General features: G+C 56.2%; 3 protein-coding genes across 3 annotated transcripts in view; 2 read left to right on the top strand and 1 right to left on the bottom strand.

Annotated features, from left to right (window-relative positions):
• Window positions 1-157: 157 nt before the first annotated feature.
• Window positions 158-6864, top strand: PMF1 (polyamine modulated factor 1). The gene is made up of 5 exons (XM_058821717.1): window positions 158-547; window positions 1167-1272; window positions 1875-1975; window positions 4109-4304; window positions 5376-6864. Exons 1-5 carry the CDS (start codon window positions 390-392, stop codon window positions 5427-5429), a joined length of 615 nt encoding a protein of 204 aa, XP_058677700.1. The 5' UTR covers window positions 158-389; the 3' UTR covers window positions 5430-6864.
• A 1090-nt stretch (window positions 6865-7954) lies between these two features.
• On the top strand, window positions 7955-9273 carry BGLAP (bone gamma-carboxyglutamate protein). The gene is made up of 4 exons (XM_058821899.1): window positions 7955-8024; window positions 8769-8807; window positions 8889-8955; window positions 9048-9273. Exons 1-4 carry the CDS (start codon window positions 7964-7966, stop codon window positions 9175-9177), a joined length of 297 nt encoding a protein of 98 aa, XP_058677882.1. The 5' UTR covers window positions 7955-7963; the 3' UTR covers window positions 9178-9273.
• Window positions 9274-14189: 4916 nt separating this feature from the next.
• Window positions 14190-18214, bottom strand: part of SMG5 (SMG5 nonsense mediated mRNA decay factor) — a 31319-nt gene continuing 27294 nt past the window's right edge. The window contains exon 22 of the mRNA XM_058821580.1: window positions 14190-18207. Within this exon, the coding sequence (XP_058677563.1) occupies window positions 18124-18207 (84 nt within the window). The 3' untranslated portion in view covers window positions 14190-18123. The remainder of the gene's footprint in view (window positions 18208-18214) is intronic.

Here is an 18214-nt window from a genome sequence, read left to right as displayed (position 1 = left end):
GGCAGATTCTTCAAAACCGCGGTGTTTTTGTCACGGTTTGGTTCGGTTCGGGAGCAGCCCCGCTCCGGGAGGCGGCAGTTTCTGCAAAAACCGCGGTGTTTTTGTCGCGGTTCGGTTCGGATCGGGCGCAGCCCCGCTCCGGTAGGCGGCAGTTTCTCGCCGCGGTGTTTTTGCCGCGGTTTGGTTCGGACCGGGAGCGGCCCCGCCGAGCGGCGCGAACCCCGCCCGTGCCACGCGCGTTCTTCCCGCGCTCCGTTCTTCCCGCGCTCCGTTCCCGCGCGTTCTTTCCGCGTTCCGTTCCCGCCTCCGTTCCCGCGCTGGCGGCCGTTAGGGGCGGGGCCCGGCGCCCCGGCCAATGGACAGCGGCGGTGGCGGCGGCGCACCGGGCCATGGCGGCGGCGGCGGGCGCCGATGGCGGCGCGGGCGGGGCCGAGGGCGGCGGGGCCGATGGCGGGGATGAGCCGGTACCGGCGGCGGCCCCGGGGCGCGCCCAGGTGTTCAGCGCCGTGGTGGACACGTTCCTGGAGAAACTGGTGGCCGCCGGGAGGTGAGGCGGGAGCGGGGGTCTGCAGGGTGGGGAGGGAGCCTTGAGCCCGGTGCCAACCGTGCCGTGACACTGAGCTCACCGGACCCCCGGGAGCAGCCCCGGACCCTGCTCTGGATCTGAGCCTGGTCCTGGTCCGGTCCCAACCGTGAGCCTGGTCCCAACCGTGCCGTGACACTGAGCTCACCGGACCCCCGGGAGCAGCCCCGGACCCGGCTCTGGGTCTGAGCCTGGCCTGACCCGGTCCCAGCCGTGCCGTGACACTGAGCTCACCGGAGCCCCGGGAGCAGCCCCGGACCCGGCTCTGAGCCTGGCTTGACCCGGTCCCAGCCGTGCCGTGACACTGAGCCCACCGGATCCACGGGAGCAGCCGGCTCTGACCCTGAGCTTAGCCCTGATCCGGCCCCACCGTGAGCCCGGTCCCACTCGTGCCGTGACACTGAGCCCACCGGACGCCCGGGAGCAGCCCCGGGCCCGGCTCTGAGCCTGGCCCGACCCGGCCCCATCGTGCCCCCAGTCCCAGCCGTGCCGTGCCTCTGAGCCCGCCCGGACCCCCGGGAGCAGCCCTGCCGCCATCCCCATCGCTAACCCGGCTCCGGTTCTGATCCTGCCCTCCTTGCAGCTACCAGAGGTTTGTCAGCTGCTACCGCTGCTTCTACAAGCTGCAGCCGCAGCTGACCAGGAGCATCTACGATCAGTTCATCTCCCAGCTCCAGACGTCCATCAAGGTGAGCAGGGGAGCCACCCGGGGGCAGTGGAAAAATGCTGAGCAGGTTGATATTAAGAGCAGCAAATATATTTCCTAAATGTAAAGCAGAAGGTTGAGGCTGCTCTCTGGAGTTCTGCCTTCCCCAGAAAAAGCTGTAGGATCGTTCAGGAAAACACCACTGGGACTTTGGAGTCCAAGCATGGCCAAGGCCACCACTAAACCATGTCCCTGAGTGCCACATCCACACATCTGTTAAATACCCTCAGAAATGGTGATTCACAGGGTATTCATCATCCACGATTCCAGCTTTTCTTCCAGGACAAAGCCAGAAGGACTTTGAATAAGGGATGGAGTAACAGGACAAGGGGAATGGCTTCCCCCAGTTAGATGGGATATTGGGAAGGAATTCTTCCCTGTGAGGGTGCTGAGGGCCTGGCACAGGGTGCCCAGAATTTAAGGCCAGGTTGGGCAGGGCTTGGAGCAGCCTGGGGTAGTGGAAGGTGGAAGGAGATGTGCTTTAAGGTCCCTTTGAACCCAAACAATTCCCTGATTCCCTGACCAGCCAAGGCTCACAAGCAGAGTGGTGCCTGTGTTTGTTCAGCTCATGTCCTTCCTTCACAGGAGGAGATCCAGGACGTGAAGAATGAAGGGAATCTGGAGGGACTCTTCAGTTTGCTGGATAAGATCGTGGAGGAGGCCAAGGACCGGGAGGAGCCAGCGTGGTATGGATGGCCAGGGCTGGGGGGTGGTTTTGCTGTAAGGGAGAGTCTGAAAGCTGCTGTATCTTTACAGAAGTGTCACTGGGCCTAAAACACACAAAAATCAGTTTAATCTGTGCTTCTCTGAGTCCAGGATCCATTTCCACTCACTCCCTTAGTGCAGGGAGGTCAGTGCCACTGAGCTGGGGGGTTTGGGCACAGCACCTGTCCCACAGCAGAGTCCCCCTGTGTGCTCTTTGTGTCCCTGGCTCAGGCCTCAGCAGACACTGGAGACACTGGGGACTGACCAGAAACACAGGATTTTGTGTGTCTGTGCTGAGGGGGTGAGGACATCCTCATGTTCCAAGCACCCACTTAGGGCCAGGCTTTGGGAAGAGCTCCCTGTGCCCTCCAGTGGGGCTCTGGCTGTGCTGGGTTCCCTGTGGCAGCCACAGAGCTGATCCCAGCTGGCAGCAGCTCTGCAGCTGTGTGGGACCAGTGCTGGGCAGCATCTCTGGCCAGGGTCTATGTACAAATCACCAACAGGATGGGACTGCTGCTTGAGCTGTTTATTTTCCAGCATCAGTCTCATTCCATGGTGATGACAATGGGAAGATGCCAGCAGCTCACATCCCCGGCAGCAGACCAAGAACTCAATGTTACAACTCACTTTAAAAGTTTTTTGACCAATCACACAAAGCAAAAGCACATTGACAGCAGTTCTATCTAACCACTATCAGCACAGGTACCTTTGGTTAAACAATGCTTGCTTATTTCAAATACAATACCTGCTTGTGAGCCTTAAAACACAACACACAGAGCTCCATTATTAAGCTTCAAACTCCCTAATATCTCCCTAGATATATTTTTCTTTAGCTTAGGGAGTTATTCTAGACAAGTAGAATATGCTTGTGAATCTGCTGTAGGGCCTTAGAGCAGATCTGTGCAAGGAGGAAAGTCCAGCTCACCCTGAGTGCTGGGATGGGAGCAGTGCCTTGCTTTACCCCAGTCCAGGGGATGATATGATGAGCCCCCCATTATTAAGCCTAGAACTTCCTAATATCTCACTAGATACTCTTTTCTGCAGTTTAGGGAGTTATTCTAGACAAATAGAATATGCTTGTGAATCTGCTCTGGCCCTTGGATAGAGCAGATGTGTTCAAGGAGGAAACTCCAGCTCACCCTGAGTGTTGGGATGGGGGCAGAGCAGTGTCATCCTTTACCCCAGTCCAGGGGATGATATGGTGAGCCCCCCATGATTAAGCTTAGAACTTCCTAATATCTCAGTAGATATACTTTTCTTTAGCTTAGGGAGTTATTCTATTCTATTTTTTTCTTGTGAATCTGCTCTGGCTCTTAGAGCAGATTTGTGCAAGGAGGAAACTCCAGCTCACCCTGAGGGTTGGGATGGTGCAAAGCAGTGCTTTGCTTTACCCCAATCCAGGGGAGGATGTGCTGAGCCCCCTCAGAAGGCCAGGCTTGCTGGAGGACACTCCAGGCCATCTCCCCAAGGCTGCTCCCACACTCTGCAGCCTCCCAGTTTACAAAAGTACAGGTGCAATGCTCTGTTAATGTGACTGTGTTCACAGGGGACTCGGGTTGAGGGAAGAGACGAGGATCTGACTCCATGTTTCAGAGGACTTGATTTATTATTTTATTATATATATTATATTAAAACTATACTAAAAGAGTAGAAGAAAGGATTTCATCAGAAGGCTGGCTAAGAATAGAAAAAGAAAGAATGAATAACAAAGGTTTGTGGCTCAGGCTCTGTGTCTGAGCCAGCTGGGCTGTGATTGGCCATTAATTAGAAACAACCACATGAGACCAATCCCAGATGCACCTGTTGCATTCCACAGCAGCAGATAACCATTGTTTACATTTTGTTCCTGAGGCCTCCCAGCTTCTCAAGAGGAAAAATCCTAAGGACAGGATTTTCCATAAAAAGATATCTGCGACATGTCAATACACAGACCATTCTTCTATTTGTCCTTTTCTACTTCTCCTATAACTTTCCTGCTGACCAATCTCATGGCTGCTGCTTAGCTCTGATGATATTTTTGCGATCTCTGAGCCCTGATTTTGCATCTTTCCCACCCCCCTGATGCTGGGAGCCCGGGGCAGGGTGTGTTGTGTGTTCTGGATGCTCCCTTGCAGGCGGCCCAGCGGGGTCCCGGCGCGGGACGTGCGCAGCGCCCTGGTGCCGTTCCTGCTGCGCCACCGCTCCCACCTGCGCCGGGCGCTGCAGGAGAGGCAGCACAGGAGCAGCAGCCTGGCCCAGGAGGTGCTCAAGGGCAGGGACAGCATTGCAGAGCTGCAGCAGGTGATCCAGGCTCGCCAGGAGGCCTGGCAGGTAAAACACACCAGAAAACCCAGACCAGACTGACCCAAACCAACCCAAAACCAGACCAGCCCAAGCCAAACTAAACCAAACCACCCCAAAACCAGACCAAACCAACCCAAACCAGACCAGCCCAACCCAAACTAAACCAAACCACCCCAAAACCAGACCAACCCAACCCAAGCCAGACAAACCCAGACCAAAGCAGACCCAACGTAAACCAGACTAATCCAGACCCAACCAACCCAGACCAAAACTAACCAACCCAACACAAACCAAACCAAACCAAACCAGACCAGACCAAAACTAACCAACCCAACATAAACCAAACCAACCCAACGCAAACCAGACCAAACCAACCCAGACCAGACCTGACCAAACCAACTCTAAACAAACCAGACTAGACCAGACCAACCCAAACCAGGCCGACCCAACCCAAACCAGACCAGACTGACCCAAACCAACCCAACCCAAACTAGACCAAACCACCCCAAAACCAGACCAAACCAACCCAAGCCAGACAAACCCAGACCAAAGCAGACCCAACCTAAACCAGACCAAACCAACCCAAACCAGACCAACCCAGACCAGACCAAGGTAAACCAGACCTGACCAAACCAACTCAAACCAAACCAGACTAGACCAAACCAACCCAAACCAGACCAACCCAAACCAGACCAACCTAAACCAGACCAGACCAAAACTAACCAACCCAACACAAACCAAACCAACCAACCCAACCCAGACCAACACAAACCAGACCCCACCAGACCAACCAAACCAACCCAGCCCAACCTCATTCTCACAGCACCTGGAGAACGAGGCTCTGGAATGACTTTCAAATCCTCCACTTCCCCAGGACCTCCCCAGCAGCCAAGTCCTGCTGAAACTTTAGTGTGGACATTGGAGGTCTCAGGTGCTTTTCCCTGTGCAGTGGGTGGGGTGTGGGTGGTCCCAGGGGAGGTGAGGAGGTTTTTGTGTTCTGCACATGCAGGGGACAGCAGTGTGTGCCAACATTCCACCCTGAGTGTGGCAGGGTGGGAGAGGCTCCATGCTGAGCTCTGTGGGTTGTGTTCCTTCCAGGCAATCACCAAGGAGCAACGAGAGCTCATCATGGCACTCCAGGAGCTCCAGTGATGTCCCACAGGCTCTGCTGAGACAGCTCATCATCCCACAGCACTGATGGGACAAGGTGTGTGCACTGAGAATCACCCCATCAGGCCACTGGAGACTGCAGAGGGACTGGAACAGCTGCTGGACTGGCATGGGTTGATTAAAAAAAAAAAAAAAAAAAACAACAAAAGAAACAAAAAAAAAAAAAAAAAAAACCAAAAAAAAAAACCAAAAAAAAAAAAAAAACAACATTGGTATGTTTGGAAATGGGTGGCAATTCTCTATTTCCACTCAGCTAGGCAGAGGACATCACAAAGTGTGTCTGTGCTCTCATCTGCTGCACTCAGTGCTGTGACAGGCCTGGTTCCAGTTTCCAAAGCCACATTTGGGGGTTTGTAGCTGTTTTAGCTGTGTGTTAGACAAAATTCAGTGCCTTAAGCCCCAGGGCAGGCTTGCTGGGGTCACAGCCAAGGCTCCTGCCTTTGTTTGCAGGTTCATTCAGTGTCCCTGTGCTCACTGCCCTTGCAGATGTGGCAGCAGCTGCTGCCCCAAGTTCCTTTTTACCATTCCTTCTACCGTCTCTTCTAAAGTTGTTTTCTAGCCCTGGTCCCCTCCCAGGGATCTGTGCAGAGCTTGGAACAGCCCTGCCTCCGCTTTGTGGCTTTGTAGCGCAGGGTTTTCATGTTTGTTTTTCCTGTGGAACCTTCCAGAGCCAGACTGGCTTTCCCCACCCAGAGTTGTCTGTTGCTGCCTCTCCTGTTTGTGGGCTGGGGAAGCCAAGGGATCTCCCTGGCACAGCCCCACCTGTGAGTGTTCCTCCAGCAGGGACAGGCTGTGCTGGGGCTGGCCAGGGAGGCAGGAGAGTCCCCTGCACCTGCAGAGGTTCTGAGGGCACAGCTCCAGGGTTCCTGCCCTGTGCCCAGCTGCGATGGGGCAGTGGCTGCTCCACCACAGCCCAGCCTCTGTCAGCAATTAGAGCTGCAGAGTGGCTGCAGCATTTCCCCTCTGCCTCCCCTCTCTGTGCTGGAATCTCCTCAATAAACTGGGGCTGTTCTTCCCAGCTTGGCTCCTGCTGTGCTCTTGGCCCACGTACTCTGTGTTTTATGGCTTTGTCTGACAAAGGCTCTGCTTCAGCAGCTCTGTCTGCCCCAAAGGCAGGGCTGGGATTTACAGGATCAAAAAAAAAGGTCAGGATGTGAAAGAGGAATGTTATTCAGGGGCTGTGAGTGCCCTGGCTGGGATGGTGTTCACAGGGGTCTGAGGATGAGGGAAGAGACAAGGATCTGACTCCATGTTTCAGAAGGCTTGATTTGTTATTTTATGATATATATTACATTAAAACTATACTAAAAAAATAGAAGAAAGGATTTCTTCAGGAGGCTGGCTAAGAATAGGAAAAGAAAGAATGAATAACAAAAGCTTGTGTCTTGGACAGAAAGTCTGAGCCAGCTGACTGTGATTGGCCATTAATTAGAAACAACCACATGAGACCAATCCCAGCTCCACCTGTTGCATTCCACAGCAGCAGATAATCATTGTTTACATTTTGTTCCTGAGGCTTCCCAGCTTCTCAGGAGGAAAAATCCTAAGGAAAGGATTTTTCAGAAAATATCACAGCTACAATTCACCTTGCAGCAGTTTTGGAAGGGCTGTGTGTCCATGGGGGAATTCACTGTGACCGTGCTCACAGGGGTCTGAGAATGAGGGAAGAAACGAGGATCTGACTCCATGTTTCAGAAGGCTTGATTTATTATTTTATTATATATATTACATTAAAACTATACTAAAAGAATAGAAGAAAGGATTTCATCAGAAGGCTAGCTAAGAATAGAAAAAGAAAGAATGATAACAAAGGTTTGTGGCTCAGACAGAGAGTCTGAGCCAGCTAACTGTGATTGGCCATTAATTAGAAACAACCACATGAGACCGATCACAGATGCACCTGTTGCATTCTACAGCAGCAGATAATCATTGTTTACATTTTGTTCCTGAGGCTTCCCAGCTTCTCAGGAGGAAAAATCCTATGGACAGGATATTTCATAAAAGATGTCTGTGACACCCTGTCTGTAACACAACATCTGCCAGGGACCAAGGCAATGGGCACCTCTCACCCTCTCCCAGGGGTGCCCAAAAGCAGCACCTGCTGCTCCCCAAAACTGGGCCAGCAACCTCCCTTTGGGAAAACCCCAAGGTTTTGGCAGGAAAGTCTCCCCGTGTTGCAGAAGATGATTCTGGGGTGCTGGGACTGCAGCAAGGAGCCCCCAGTGCCCCCTCACCCATCCCTTGGGGCCTGGGCACTGCCAGCCTGGCAGGGCTGGGCCCACCAGCAAATCCCCCCTGGCCTGGGGCCACTCCTGCCTCCCTTTGTGGGCTCTGGCCGGGCACAGGGCACCGGGTTCATCCCAAACCACAATTGCCAGCTCTGCCAGCAGCTCCGGCCGTGGCGGATGTGCTGCAAATAACCCTGGTGGGGCCGGGCCCCCCTTGCCAAGGCCACAGGGCCCTATAAAGGCACCCAGGGAGCCGGGGCTGCGCTCAGCCCAGCTCAGGGAGGCACCATGAGGGCCCTGGTCCTGCTCACCCTCCTGGCCCTGCTCGCCCTCGGCCTGTGCCGCAGAGGTACGGGGACTCTGGGGCTGCTGGGGGCACTGGGGGTGATTCTGGACTCTGGGGGTGATTCTGTGGGCACTGGGGGTGATTCTGTGGGCACTGGGGGTGATTCTGTGGGCACTGGGGGTGATTCTGTGGAACTGGGGGTGATTCTGTGCACATTGGGGCTGATTCCATGGACACTGGGGGTGATTTTATGGACACTGAGGCTGATTCTGTGGACTCTGGGGGTGATTCTGTGCACATTGGGGGTGATTCTGTGGGCATTAGGGGTGATTCTGTGCCATGGGGGTGATTCTGTGAATATTGGGGGTGATTCTGGACACTGGGGATCATTCTGTGGGCACTGGGGGTGATTCTGTGGGCACTGGGGGTGATTCTGTGAATATTGGGGGTGATTCTGTGGGCACTGGGGATGATTCTGTGGGCCCTGGGGGTGATTCTGTGCCGTGGGGGTGATTCTGTGTCCTGAGGGTGATTCTGTGGGCCCTGGGGGTGATTCTGTCGACATTGGGAGTGATTCTGTGCCCTGGGAAGGGCCCTGGAGGGAGCAAAGGGACTGGGAAAACTCTGCTGAGCTTTGGGGGGCACGGGGGTTCAGTGGGGAGATAGGAACCGGGACATCCTTCAGCAGACTGGGGGGGTCTCAGGGAGGGATGTGAGCCCCAAAAAGAGTGGGGTGAGAGCAGAGCAGGGTGGGAGGGAAGAGCAGGACACGCTGTGAGCGCGGCCGCCCCTCCGTGCCACCCACAGATGGCTCTGCCAGCACCAAGGACTCGCCCAGCTCTGAAGGTGAGTGAGCCTGGGGACGGGGACACACACAGGGGACAGGGGACAGGTGACAGGACCCCCCTGACCCCCCTGTCCCTGCAGCCTTCGTCTCCAGACGCGCCAGCGCCGAGCTGGTGCAGAGGCAGAAGCGCAATGCCGGCCACGGCAGGTGAGCATGGCGGGGTGCAGCGGGGGCGGTTTGCTGGCCCAGGACCCCCCAGAGCCCCCGGGTGTCCCTTTGTGTCCCTTTGTCCCCAGCAGCGGCCCCGGGGCCCCTCCGGACCCGCTGGAGGCCAAGCGCGAGGTTTGCGAGCTCAACCCGGACTGCGACGAGCTGGCGGATCAGATCGGGCTGCAGGAGGCGTACCGGCGTTACTACGGGCTGGTGTGAGCCCTGCCCTGCTTGGGGAGGGGGCCGAGCTCTCCAGGAACCCCCCCCTGCCAGCCCCACACCCCTACACTGCACCCTCCCACCCTTCTGTTAGCCCTGGAATGAAATAAATGCAAATGTAGAGCCAGTTCCTCCCCAAGCCTGGGGTGTGGGTGGGTGGGTTGGGGGGATTTGGGATGTGCTCAGTGTCACGCCATCCCATCCATCCTGGGTTCCCTCCTGTGCCCCCCAGGCTCCAAGGAGGAGGTGCTGTAACCCCCAGGTCCTGCTGCCAGCCCAGAGCTGCCCCATCACCATCCCAGTTTAATTTAAAATTGTTTCTCCCAATTTGGGGTTACTGGGGAGCAGCAGGGCTGATCCATGCACCCCTGCCCGGGAATTTCATCACAAACCACCTTAATTACTCATTAACCTTGACTCACATATGCTTACACTGCTGGGTCCTGTGTGGGGACCCCAAATTCATGGAATTGCTGCTGGAGAATGGAATTTATGGGATGAATTCATGGAATCTTTGCACTGAAGAGCTGAGGCATAGACTGGGTGCAGAGGGAGTTGGGAGAGGGACACTGCAGGACAGGGACATTGCAGGACAGGGACACTGTGGGACAGGGACACTGCAGGGCAGGGACAGTGCAGGACAGGGACACTGCAGGACAGGGACACTGCAGGGCAGGGACAGTGCAGGACAAGGACAGTGCAGGACAGGGACACTGTGGGACAGGGACAGTGCAGGGCAGGGACAGTGCAGGACAGGGACAGTGCAGGACAAGGACAGTGCAGGACAGGGACACTGTGGGACAGGGACACTGTGGGACAGGGACACTGCAGGGCAGGGACAGTGCAGGACAGGGACACTGCAGGGCAGGGACAGTGCAGGACAGGGACAGTGCAGGGCAGGGACATTGCAGGACAGGGACACTGTGGGACAGGGACACTGTGGGACAGGGAAACTGCAGGATAAGGACACTGCAGGACAGGGACATTGCAGGACAGGGACACTGTGGGACAGGGACACTGCAGGACAAGGACACTGCGGGACAGGGACATTGCAGGACACCCAACAGCACCCCAAAGAAGCTGCCAGGGTGCTGGGCCCTGCCAGGCTCTGCAGCCCAGCCCCTCACATGGGTCCCTCTGGTGCCCAGTGCCCGCAGGAACCCCTGAGGAGCTGCCAGAGCCACCAGGGGCTGGGCAAGGCCACATGAAGGCTCTGAGGATGGCACTGCTGCCCACAGGGCAGTGCCCAAGGTGCTTTGGGTCTTGGTGGGGCTCAGGTGGCCCCACAGCCAAGCCTGGCACGTGCACACATCACAGAGATGCCCTGCAGCTGCCCAGCACAGAACAGATGTGGATAGCTGGTGGCTGTGTCCTGCCAGGCTGAGGCCATCACCCACAGCTGCTGCTCAAGGGCAGCTCTGGGGACAGGGGACAGAGTGGTGGCTCTGGGGGGACACCAGGGGCTGCTGCTCAGGGGACAGGGGGCAGAGTGGTGGCACTGGGGGGACACCAGGGGCTGCTGCTCAGGGGGCAGAGTGGTGGCACTGGGGGGACACCAGGGGCTGCTGCTCAGGGGACAGAGTGGTGGCACTGGGGGGACACCAGGGGCTGCTGCTCAGGGGTGCAGCCAGAGCAGCACAAGGCTCTGGGGCAGGGGATGGGCAGGGGAAGGCGGTGAGCAGTGCAAAGAGGAGCCGGTGGCAGCAGCCGAGCTCAGCCTCACTCCAGGCACAGTCCCAGCAGCAGAGGAGCTCTGGGGAGGAGGGGGAGGAGCAGAGGGAACCTTCTGGAAGCCCCCTGGGGTGGTGGGGGCACCTGAGCCCTGCCCTGGGCCACCCTGACTCACCGGGCAGAGGAGCAGGGGGTTGGTGGAGAGGAAGGGGCACACCAAAGTCTGCAGCTCCTTGCTCTGCTGGGGATGCTCCAGCTGGGGGAAGTTGTGAAGGGGGCGCAGACCCCTGCCAGCTCCCACAGCAAGGACCCCACAAAAACCTTGTGTTTCATCCTGAGCAGGGGGAATCAGCGAGAGGAACAAAAAGCTGGGAAGGAGGAAAGCTCCACCCCCAGTTTCCTTATCCCAAACACTCTGGGAACAGCAGGAGAGGCCAGTGCGGGTGAAGGAGCTCAAAGCAGCCACAGGGACAAAGCAGCAGTGCCAGACATGGCTGACCAGGAGTCTGGCATGGCAAATGTGCAGCCTGTGACAGACACACGGTCACAGGGGGCCTGCAGCTCCCTGTGCCATCCCATCCTTGTGCCAGCCCATCCCCGTGCCAGCCCAGCCCTGTTCCAGCCCAGCGTCACAGCTGCTGCAGATGTGCTGGGCAGGCACTGCCCTGGAGCTGAAGATGTGGGCACAGCTGGGGACAGAGGGACAGGGGCAGAGAAGCAGCAGATGAGACAGATGACAGCAGGGACAGGCAGAGGAGCAGTGCTGGGCCCAGCAGATCCCCCAGGAGGATGGGAGCACCAGGCAGTGCCACCTGAATCCCTGCTGGCACAGGTGAGCTCTATCCCTATCCCCATCCTCATCTCCATCCCCTCCTCATCCCTATCCCTGTCCATGTCCCTAACCCCATCTCTGTCCCTAATCCCATCCCTATCCCCATTGCCAGCTTTTCTTTGTCCCCATCTCCTCCCCGTCCCTGTTCCCATCTCCACAACCATCCCTGCCCCCAATCCCACCCCAACATTTCATCACTCCCATCCTGGCCCTGTTCCCATCACCATTCCCATTCCCACCCCCATTCCCATTCCCACCCCCATCCCTGTCCCCATCCCCTCCTGCTCAGCAGGAATTGTGTCCAGGGCTGTCTCATTCACCACCAGAAAGGAGCTGAGGACACAGTCAGAGCTCCTGGGGTCCCAGTACCCCAACATGATCCATCCTCCCAGAAGATCTGTGGGGACAGCAGGGCAGCCCAAGAGTTGCTTTGGGATTGTGGTGGGTGGGGAAACTGAGGCAGGGTGGGCTGGGAGTATCTCCCAGCTGGAACAAGGTTTCATGGGGTGTCCAGGTGATTTCCCACCTTGGATGAGGGAATCACCTGGACTCCCCATGAAAAAATGTAAACACCCACTCAGCCCAAAACTCACACAGTGAGAGGAAGGGAAACCCAAAATGATCCAAAAGTATCTGGATAAAGGAGGCAGAGCAGTGCTGCTGAGAAGCACCAGGGGTGTGCTGGCATGGGGGTCACCTGCAGAGCCCCCTCCTCACCCCTGCCTTGGGCTGGGGGTCTGGTCCTGCTCTTGCCCTGGCAGATGGGGCTCTGCAGGGGCCCAAAGGCAGCTTTGTGCTGTTCACATCCCCAACCCTGCCACAGCCTTGCTTTGGCTGAAATCCCCCCAAATTCCCAGTGCAGACACGACCCTGACAGTGCATGGGGGCACACGGGAGCCTCCAGCTGGAGGGGCCACAGCTCTGGGCACCAGGCTTGAAATGCCACCAGGCTGGGACAGCCAGGGCAGGTGACAAAGGCAGGTCCATGCACGGGGCCTCAAACACCCACCAAGTCACACTGGAGGAGGAGATCGGGGAGGGAAGAGGTGGAGAAAGCAAATTTGGGCAAACAAAACCTGGCAGTGGCTCCAGCTCAGCCTGTGGGGCAAATGCCAGCAGAAGATCCAGGCTGCAGCTGGGTGGAGCTCAGGGGACAGAGGACAGATGCCTTCCAAAACCCCATTTTTTGGGGATTTATTGATCTCCAGAGGATCTGTGTGCTGGGCACAGCACGAGCAGCCTAAAACCCCCACGTGCCTGTCCAAGGAGCCCGAGGTGCTCTGGGCTCTGCTGCTGACAAGGGAAGTCACCCCCTGTCCCCAGGGGTGCTGGCAGGAGGCCACAGGGAGGGTCTGGGGTCTCCACACTGGGTGCAGACCCTGGAGCTGAGCAGTGCCTCCAAAACAAGCCACGAGGCACAGCAAGCCCAGGCAGGGAGATGCTCAAGGCAGGGGATGACACGGCGGTAGCAGAGGTGGGAAGCTGAGGCACAGGAGAGGAGGGGAACAGGCAGTGAGAAACAAACAGGGGCAGACACAGCAGCTCCTGGGGCTCCTGCAGGATTCAGCTCCACCAGGAGCAGCACCAGGAGCTGACCAGAGCTGTGGCCTTTTCCTGCTCCAATGTCACCTCGGTCTGTTCCCATGAAGGGCTGTGGGACAAACCCCCACCCACAGACCCCCCCAGCAGCACCATCCTGCATGGAGCAGCAATGGAGGCTCAGGGCTTGGTACAGGGCTGGCAGCCTCTTGGCACGGCCCTTCCAAGCAGGAAAAAGCATTCCCAGAAGGGGATGGAGCAGTGCCAGTCCCTTTGTGCCAGCTCAGCCCTGGGACAGGGCAGGGCTCACCCCCAGCCCCTTTCCCTGCTGGGGACTGAAGCTGGATTTGCTTTTAACACCTCCCTCTCTGACCTTCCTGCCGGTGCAGCCTCCAAAGAACCCGAGAGGGAGAGAGAATTATGGCAGTGCTCGATGCTCTCCACCAGGGGAAGCAGAGCAGGAGCTCTGACAGCAATGAATTCAGGGCAGGAATATTCATTTATTTTCTCTCCTTTGGCACCAGGGCATGGTGGGACCCTCACAGCCCAATCGCCAGCCTGAAGCCCCCAGCCCATCCTCTCCCAGCGCCTTGAATGGACACTGGGAAGTCACACATTTTAAAAATTTACATTTTCCTTGTCTCAAACTTCTCCATACCCTTTCCCCATTATAAGTGAGTTGCAAAGGCCCCAGTGAGCTAGGTCAGGGGTGCTCCTGTGGCAGCAGAGCCCTAACAAGAGGATGAAATCAGCCCCAATCACAGAGACAGCAAGGGAAATGCTGTTCCCATCACAGGGCTGAGGAAGGACCCACCTGCACTTCCCTCACCGGGAAGTCTGGTCAGCAAAGCAGATTTGGGTGCATTTACAGATGGAAAATGCACTCAGCTGCTCAGGAAAGATGGGAATGACCACAGGACACACACAGTACAAACATCTGGTATTTTATTAAGCCAGTTGCTGTGCTCAGACCATGGTCAGACATTTGCTGGGAGCCCCAGCCCCTGCTCACCCGGCTGGGCCCCAATCCCCTCAATCCTCCCTGGCTCTGCAAGCCCGTGTGCCACACGAGGGCTGGGGAGAGGTGATTGTCCCTCGCCTCCAACCTGCATCCCCTCCCTGCCAGTGGCCAGGCCAGCAACACAACCCTGTCCCTGCCCAGTGCTGCTGCACACCCAGAGGGAAAAGAGCCCAAAATTGAAGATGTGGGACAAAATCCGAGGCATTTGCGGGTGGCCTCAAGCCAAGCAAGGATGGGAGCAGAGGAGCTGCTTGGAACAGCCCATGAAACCATGGAGCAGAAGCCCAACAAGCACCAGTGACTGTGTCCACCATGGTTTGGGGACAGCCCAGCCAGCCTCAGCCACCACAGCCCTGTGTCCTCCCAGCGTGGGGTCACCCCAGAAACCCCGAACCGCTCCACAGGGTGGTAATGAAGAGAAAAACCAAACCCAAGAAACACACCAGAACACGTGAACACTCTTGTTTTTCAGCCCACAAGATGGTTTTTCTGTTTGCTCTCCTTCCCAGCACAGCAGGCACCACTGGACTGGCTCACAGGGCAAGCCTGGGGTTGGTGCAGGAGGAACCAGAGCCTGCAGCCTCCACCCTGCCCGATGCTCTCTGCTGAGGCAGCTCCCAGTTCTGGCTTGGACGGGGATGCACAGGGTGGGGGAGCTCTCAGGGAGCCCCCAGTGCAGCACCACAGCAGCCACAGGCTGCACAGAGCCTTCCACAGCCCACCATCCCCTTTGCCTCCACCCCCAGAGCCACTCTGAGCAGCACAACGTGCCAGGGGAGAAACCCAGCAGCCCTGGGACAGAGCAGATCTGTGCAAAGAGGAAACTCCAGCTCACCCTGAGGGTTGGGATGGGCAGAGCAGTGCTTTGTTTTATCCCAGGCCAGGGGATGATGTGCTGAGCCCCCTCAGAAGGCCAGGCTTGCTGGAGGACACTCCAGGCTGCTCCCACACTCTGCAGCCTCCCAGGTTTTCAGCTCCAGCTGTCTCTGACTGGGGATGCAAATCCAAAAACCATTCACCAGGTCCTCAAGCACAGGAGGAGAGCAGCACAGGGACCCTTCAGGTGTCTTTTTAAAGGTCACAATCCCTCCCCATCCAGCCCAGAGTGGAAGGTGCCATGGGGGCAGTCAGGATTCCCCTTTCTCCCCTGCAGGTAGGCAAAACCTTGGAATATCAAACCAACCCCCCTCAGGGAGCAGAACAGTGACTTAAGGAGAGCTGTGAGCAGCCCCTGTTGTTGCCATGTGGCCCCACATGGGCTCACAGTAGTTCCTCTGCCTCTGGTTACAGAAAATGAGTTTATTTGCTTTGTTCTTAACTGGATCTGTACCCACCAAGGCCTCAGTGAGTCAGGACACAGCTCCTCCTCAGCCTGGCCAGCTGTGGCTCCCAGCTGCCACCCTGCACAGCTGTGGGAGCTGCAAGAACTGAAAACATTTGCCATCAAGTGAAACACTTGCCACCAGTCAGACAGGAATTTCCTCTGGGCTGCTGCTTTACCTCTACTGCTCCTCTGTCTCCTCTCAAGATCCAGCCAGGACCCAAGGAAAGCTCAACCTGAAGCTGCCCCCAGCTCCTCACTGCTCTGACCACAGCCCTGCAATGCTTCTCTTCACCAGCCACAAGGGTCACACTGAGGCTCTCAGGACAAACACACCAAGCTCAGCCCCAGGGACCTCCAGACCCCAGGATCAGGGGGGTTTCTTCAGCAGAGCACATCAACTCTGTGCCCCCACCAGACAAGGAGGGCTTCACCCAACAACAGTCCCACAAGGAGATTCCCTTCTTATTTCCCACCCCATTGAACAGAAACAATGAGCTCCACAAACAAATGACTTCAAATAAAACCACTGGAGGGAAGAGTGACTGGGAGCTTCACAACCCATCTCAGATCTCCAAGAATCCCCGAGGTGTGCCAGTCTCTGACCTGCTGTCCTGCACATGGCCTTCTCTTGGCTTAGCCAAGCAAAGCACTGTGAGTTTCAGAAGAAGATCCTGCAGGGAAAGCCCTGTCCTTCCAGTTGGACCAGGCAGGTTGGCATTTCCCTCTGCTGTGCTGTAAAGGAGCTGGAACTGGAATAGAAATGAATCCTCTGGTACTTGTGCTGGTATTTTTAGTTTCTACCTGAAAACAAGAACAGCCTGCCCCTGCAGTACAACACACCATGCTCAGAGCCTGCACAGAGTGGAGGATGTGGCTCAGCTTCTCATGTTTTGCTCTCTGGCTGTAGCAGTTTCTGGCTGGCCCATGTGAGAACACAGACACATAGAAGACTCCAGTGGTTTGTACTTGCATAGCTGCTGCTGGTTCATGTGGATGGAGACATCTCTTCGTGGGCACACAGAGGCAAGAAAAGGGAGCAGGAAGAGACTGCCCAGCCCCTCTCCTGCTGCCCTGGGAGCAACCTGCAGCTTCACATGCGAGTGGCAGCGTGTCAGACACAGGCTGAGTGAGATGCTGCCAGGATGGAGCTCTGCAGGATCCCTCCCAGCTCACCTGGGCTCTTCCAGCACCTTTCCAGGCAGCATCAGCCCTCCTGTTTGGGATGCCAAAAGCAGGGAGCAGTCTGTGAATCTCCTGCACAGCCTCTGCCAGCCCAGAGGGATGTGAGAAAAGGGGACACAGCTCTGTCACCATCTCTAGCACAGCATTGCAGCAGTGGTGCATTGAACAACCAGCAGAAGATAATGGCTTTGAGATTCTCCTTCCTCCTCCACAGACTATTGAAAGATTTAGTGGGGAAAAAAAAAAAAGGGAAAAAAAAAGAAAAGATGAAAAAGAGGCTTTGGGTCCTTTGGAGACATCTGCTCCATCCCAGTGTTGCAGTGCTCAAGCCAAGCATTTGAGCCTTAATGGTGCATAAATCCCACCCGGCTCTTCTCTCTCTCTTTCAGCAGTTCTGCCAGATTCCTCCTTTTCTCCAAGGTCTGACGCATAGCTGGAGAAGCTGGGGATGGAGGCAGAGTCCTGTGGCCTCCCTGGAGCAGCGTGGTGGAGCTTGTGTTGCTCATGAAGCATGGAGCTCCCAGGGAGAGTGGAGTGCAACATGGGGCTGCTCCCTCCTCACAGGCCAACATCCCTTTGCACTGAGCCTGCTCCATGGGGGCCTGGGAAAGGAAATAAATATGCTTGTTCTAAGACAAAAAAAAAAAAAAAATTATATTAAGAGCTTCTTCCCCCTTTTAAATAGAGTGTTTCCTTTTCTTTCTGATGTTGGAAGAGTATCCAAAACCCCAAAGGAACTCTTCTTTTTCCTTTATTTTTTTAATATTATTCATATATATAAAAACTAAAAATTAAAAGGAAAAAAACCCTTGAAAAATAATTAATTCAAAAGGAGGGGATGGGGGGGTAGAGAAATCCTATCCACTTTCCTGTCCCCAGATTGCCAAACAAGAGCAAAACACTCTTTGGATCTTCTTCCCCAAGGCAGAGGGCTCCGTTTCTGCTGCACTGGTTTGGTTTTGCTGAAGTGAAGTCCATGCTTTGAACCACCAGCCTGCTCCTGCTGGCCAAGCAAGCTTTGGGAGGAAGGAGGGGGATGAAGGACTGCCTGTCTCTCGCCCATCTCTGCCCACTGGGAGAAGGGCAGACTCTGCCCCGGCCGTTCCCATTCCGAGGGGCCTCTCTCAGAGCAGCTGGCTCCATCAGAGCTGTACAGCCTGTCTGCTCAGGATGCAGGTGGAGGGTGTCAGTGTGCGTGCCCACTTTGGATTTTTGTTTTTTTTTAATTCATTTGGGTAGGTATTTTTTGTTGCTGTTGCTGCTGCTGCTGCTTCTTCGTGTCTTAAGTGTCGCCCAGATTGTTGTTTCCTTCGTTCAGACGCTGCACGTTGCGAGAGGGGGAGAGAAAGGTTCACCAACCCGATGCCTTTCTGACCATCAGCCCATCTCTTTCCACTGCTTGTAGAACTCCAGAACATTTTTTATCTCTATGCTGGCACTGGCGGCTGCCTGGATGGCAGACTGCAAA

Source organism: Ammospiza caudacuta, chromosome 30, assembly GCF_027887145.1.
Source record: "Ammospiza caudacuta isolate bAmmCau1 chromosome 30, bAmmCau1.pri, whole genome shotgun sequence".
Lineage (NCBI taxonomy): Eukaryota > Metazoa > Chordata > Aves > Passeriformes > Passerellidae > Ammospiza > Ammospiza caudacuta.
Note: the sequence above shows the minus strand (reverse complement) of the source record. Positions and strands in the feature narration are given on the sequence as shown.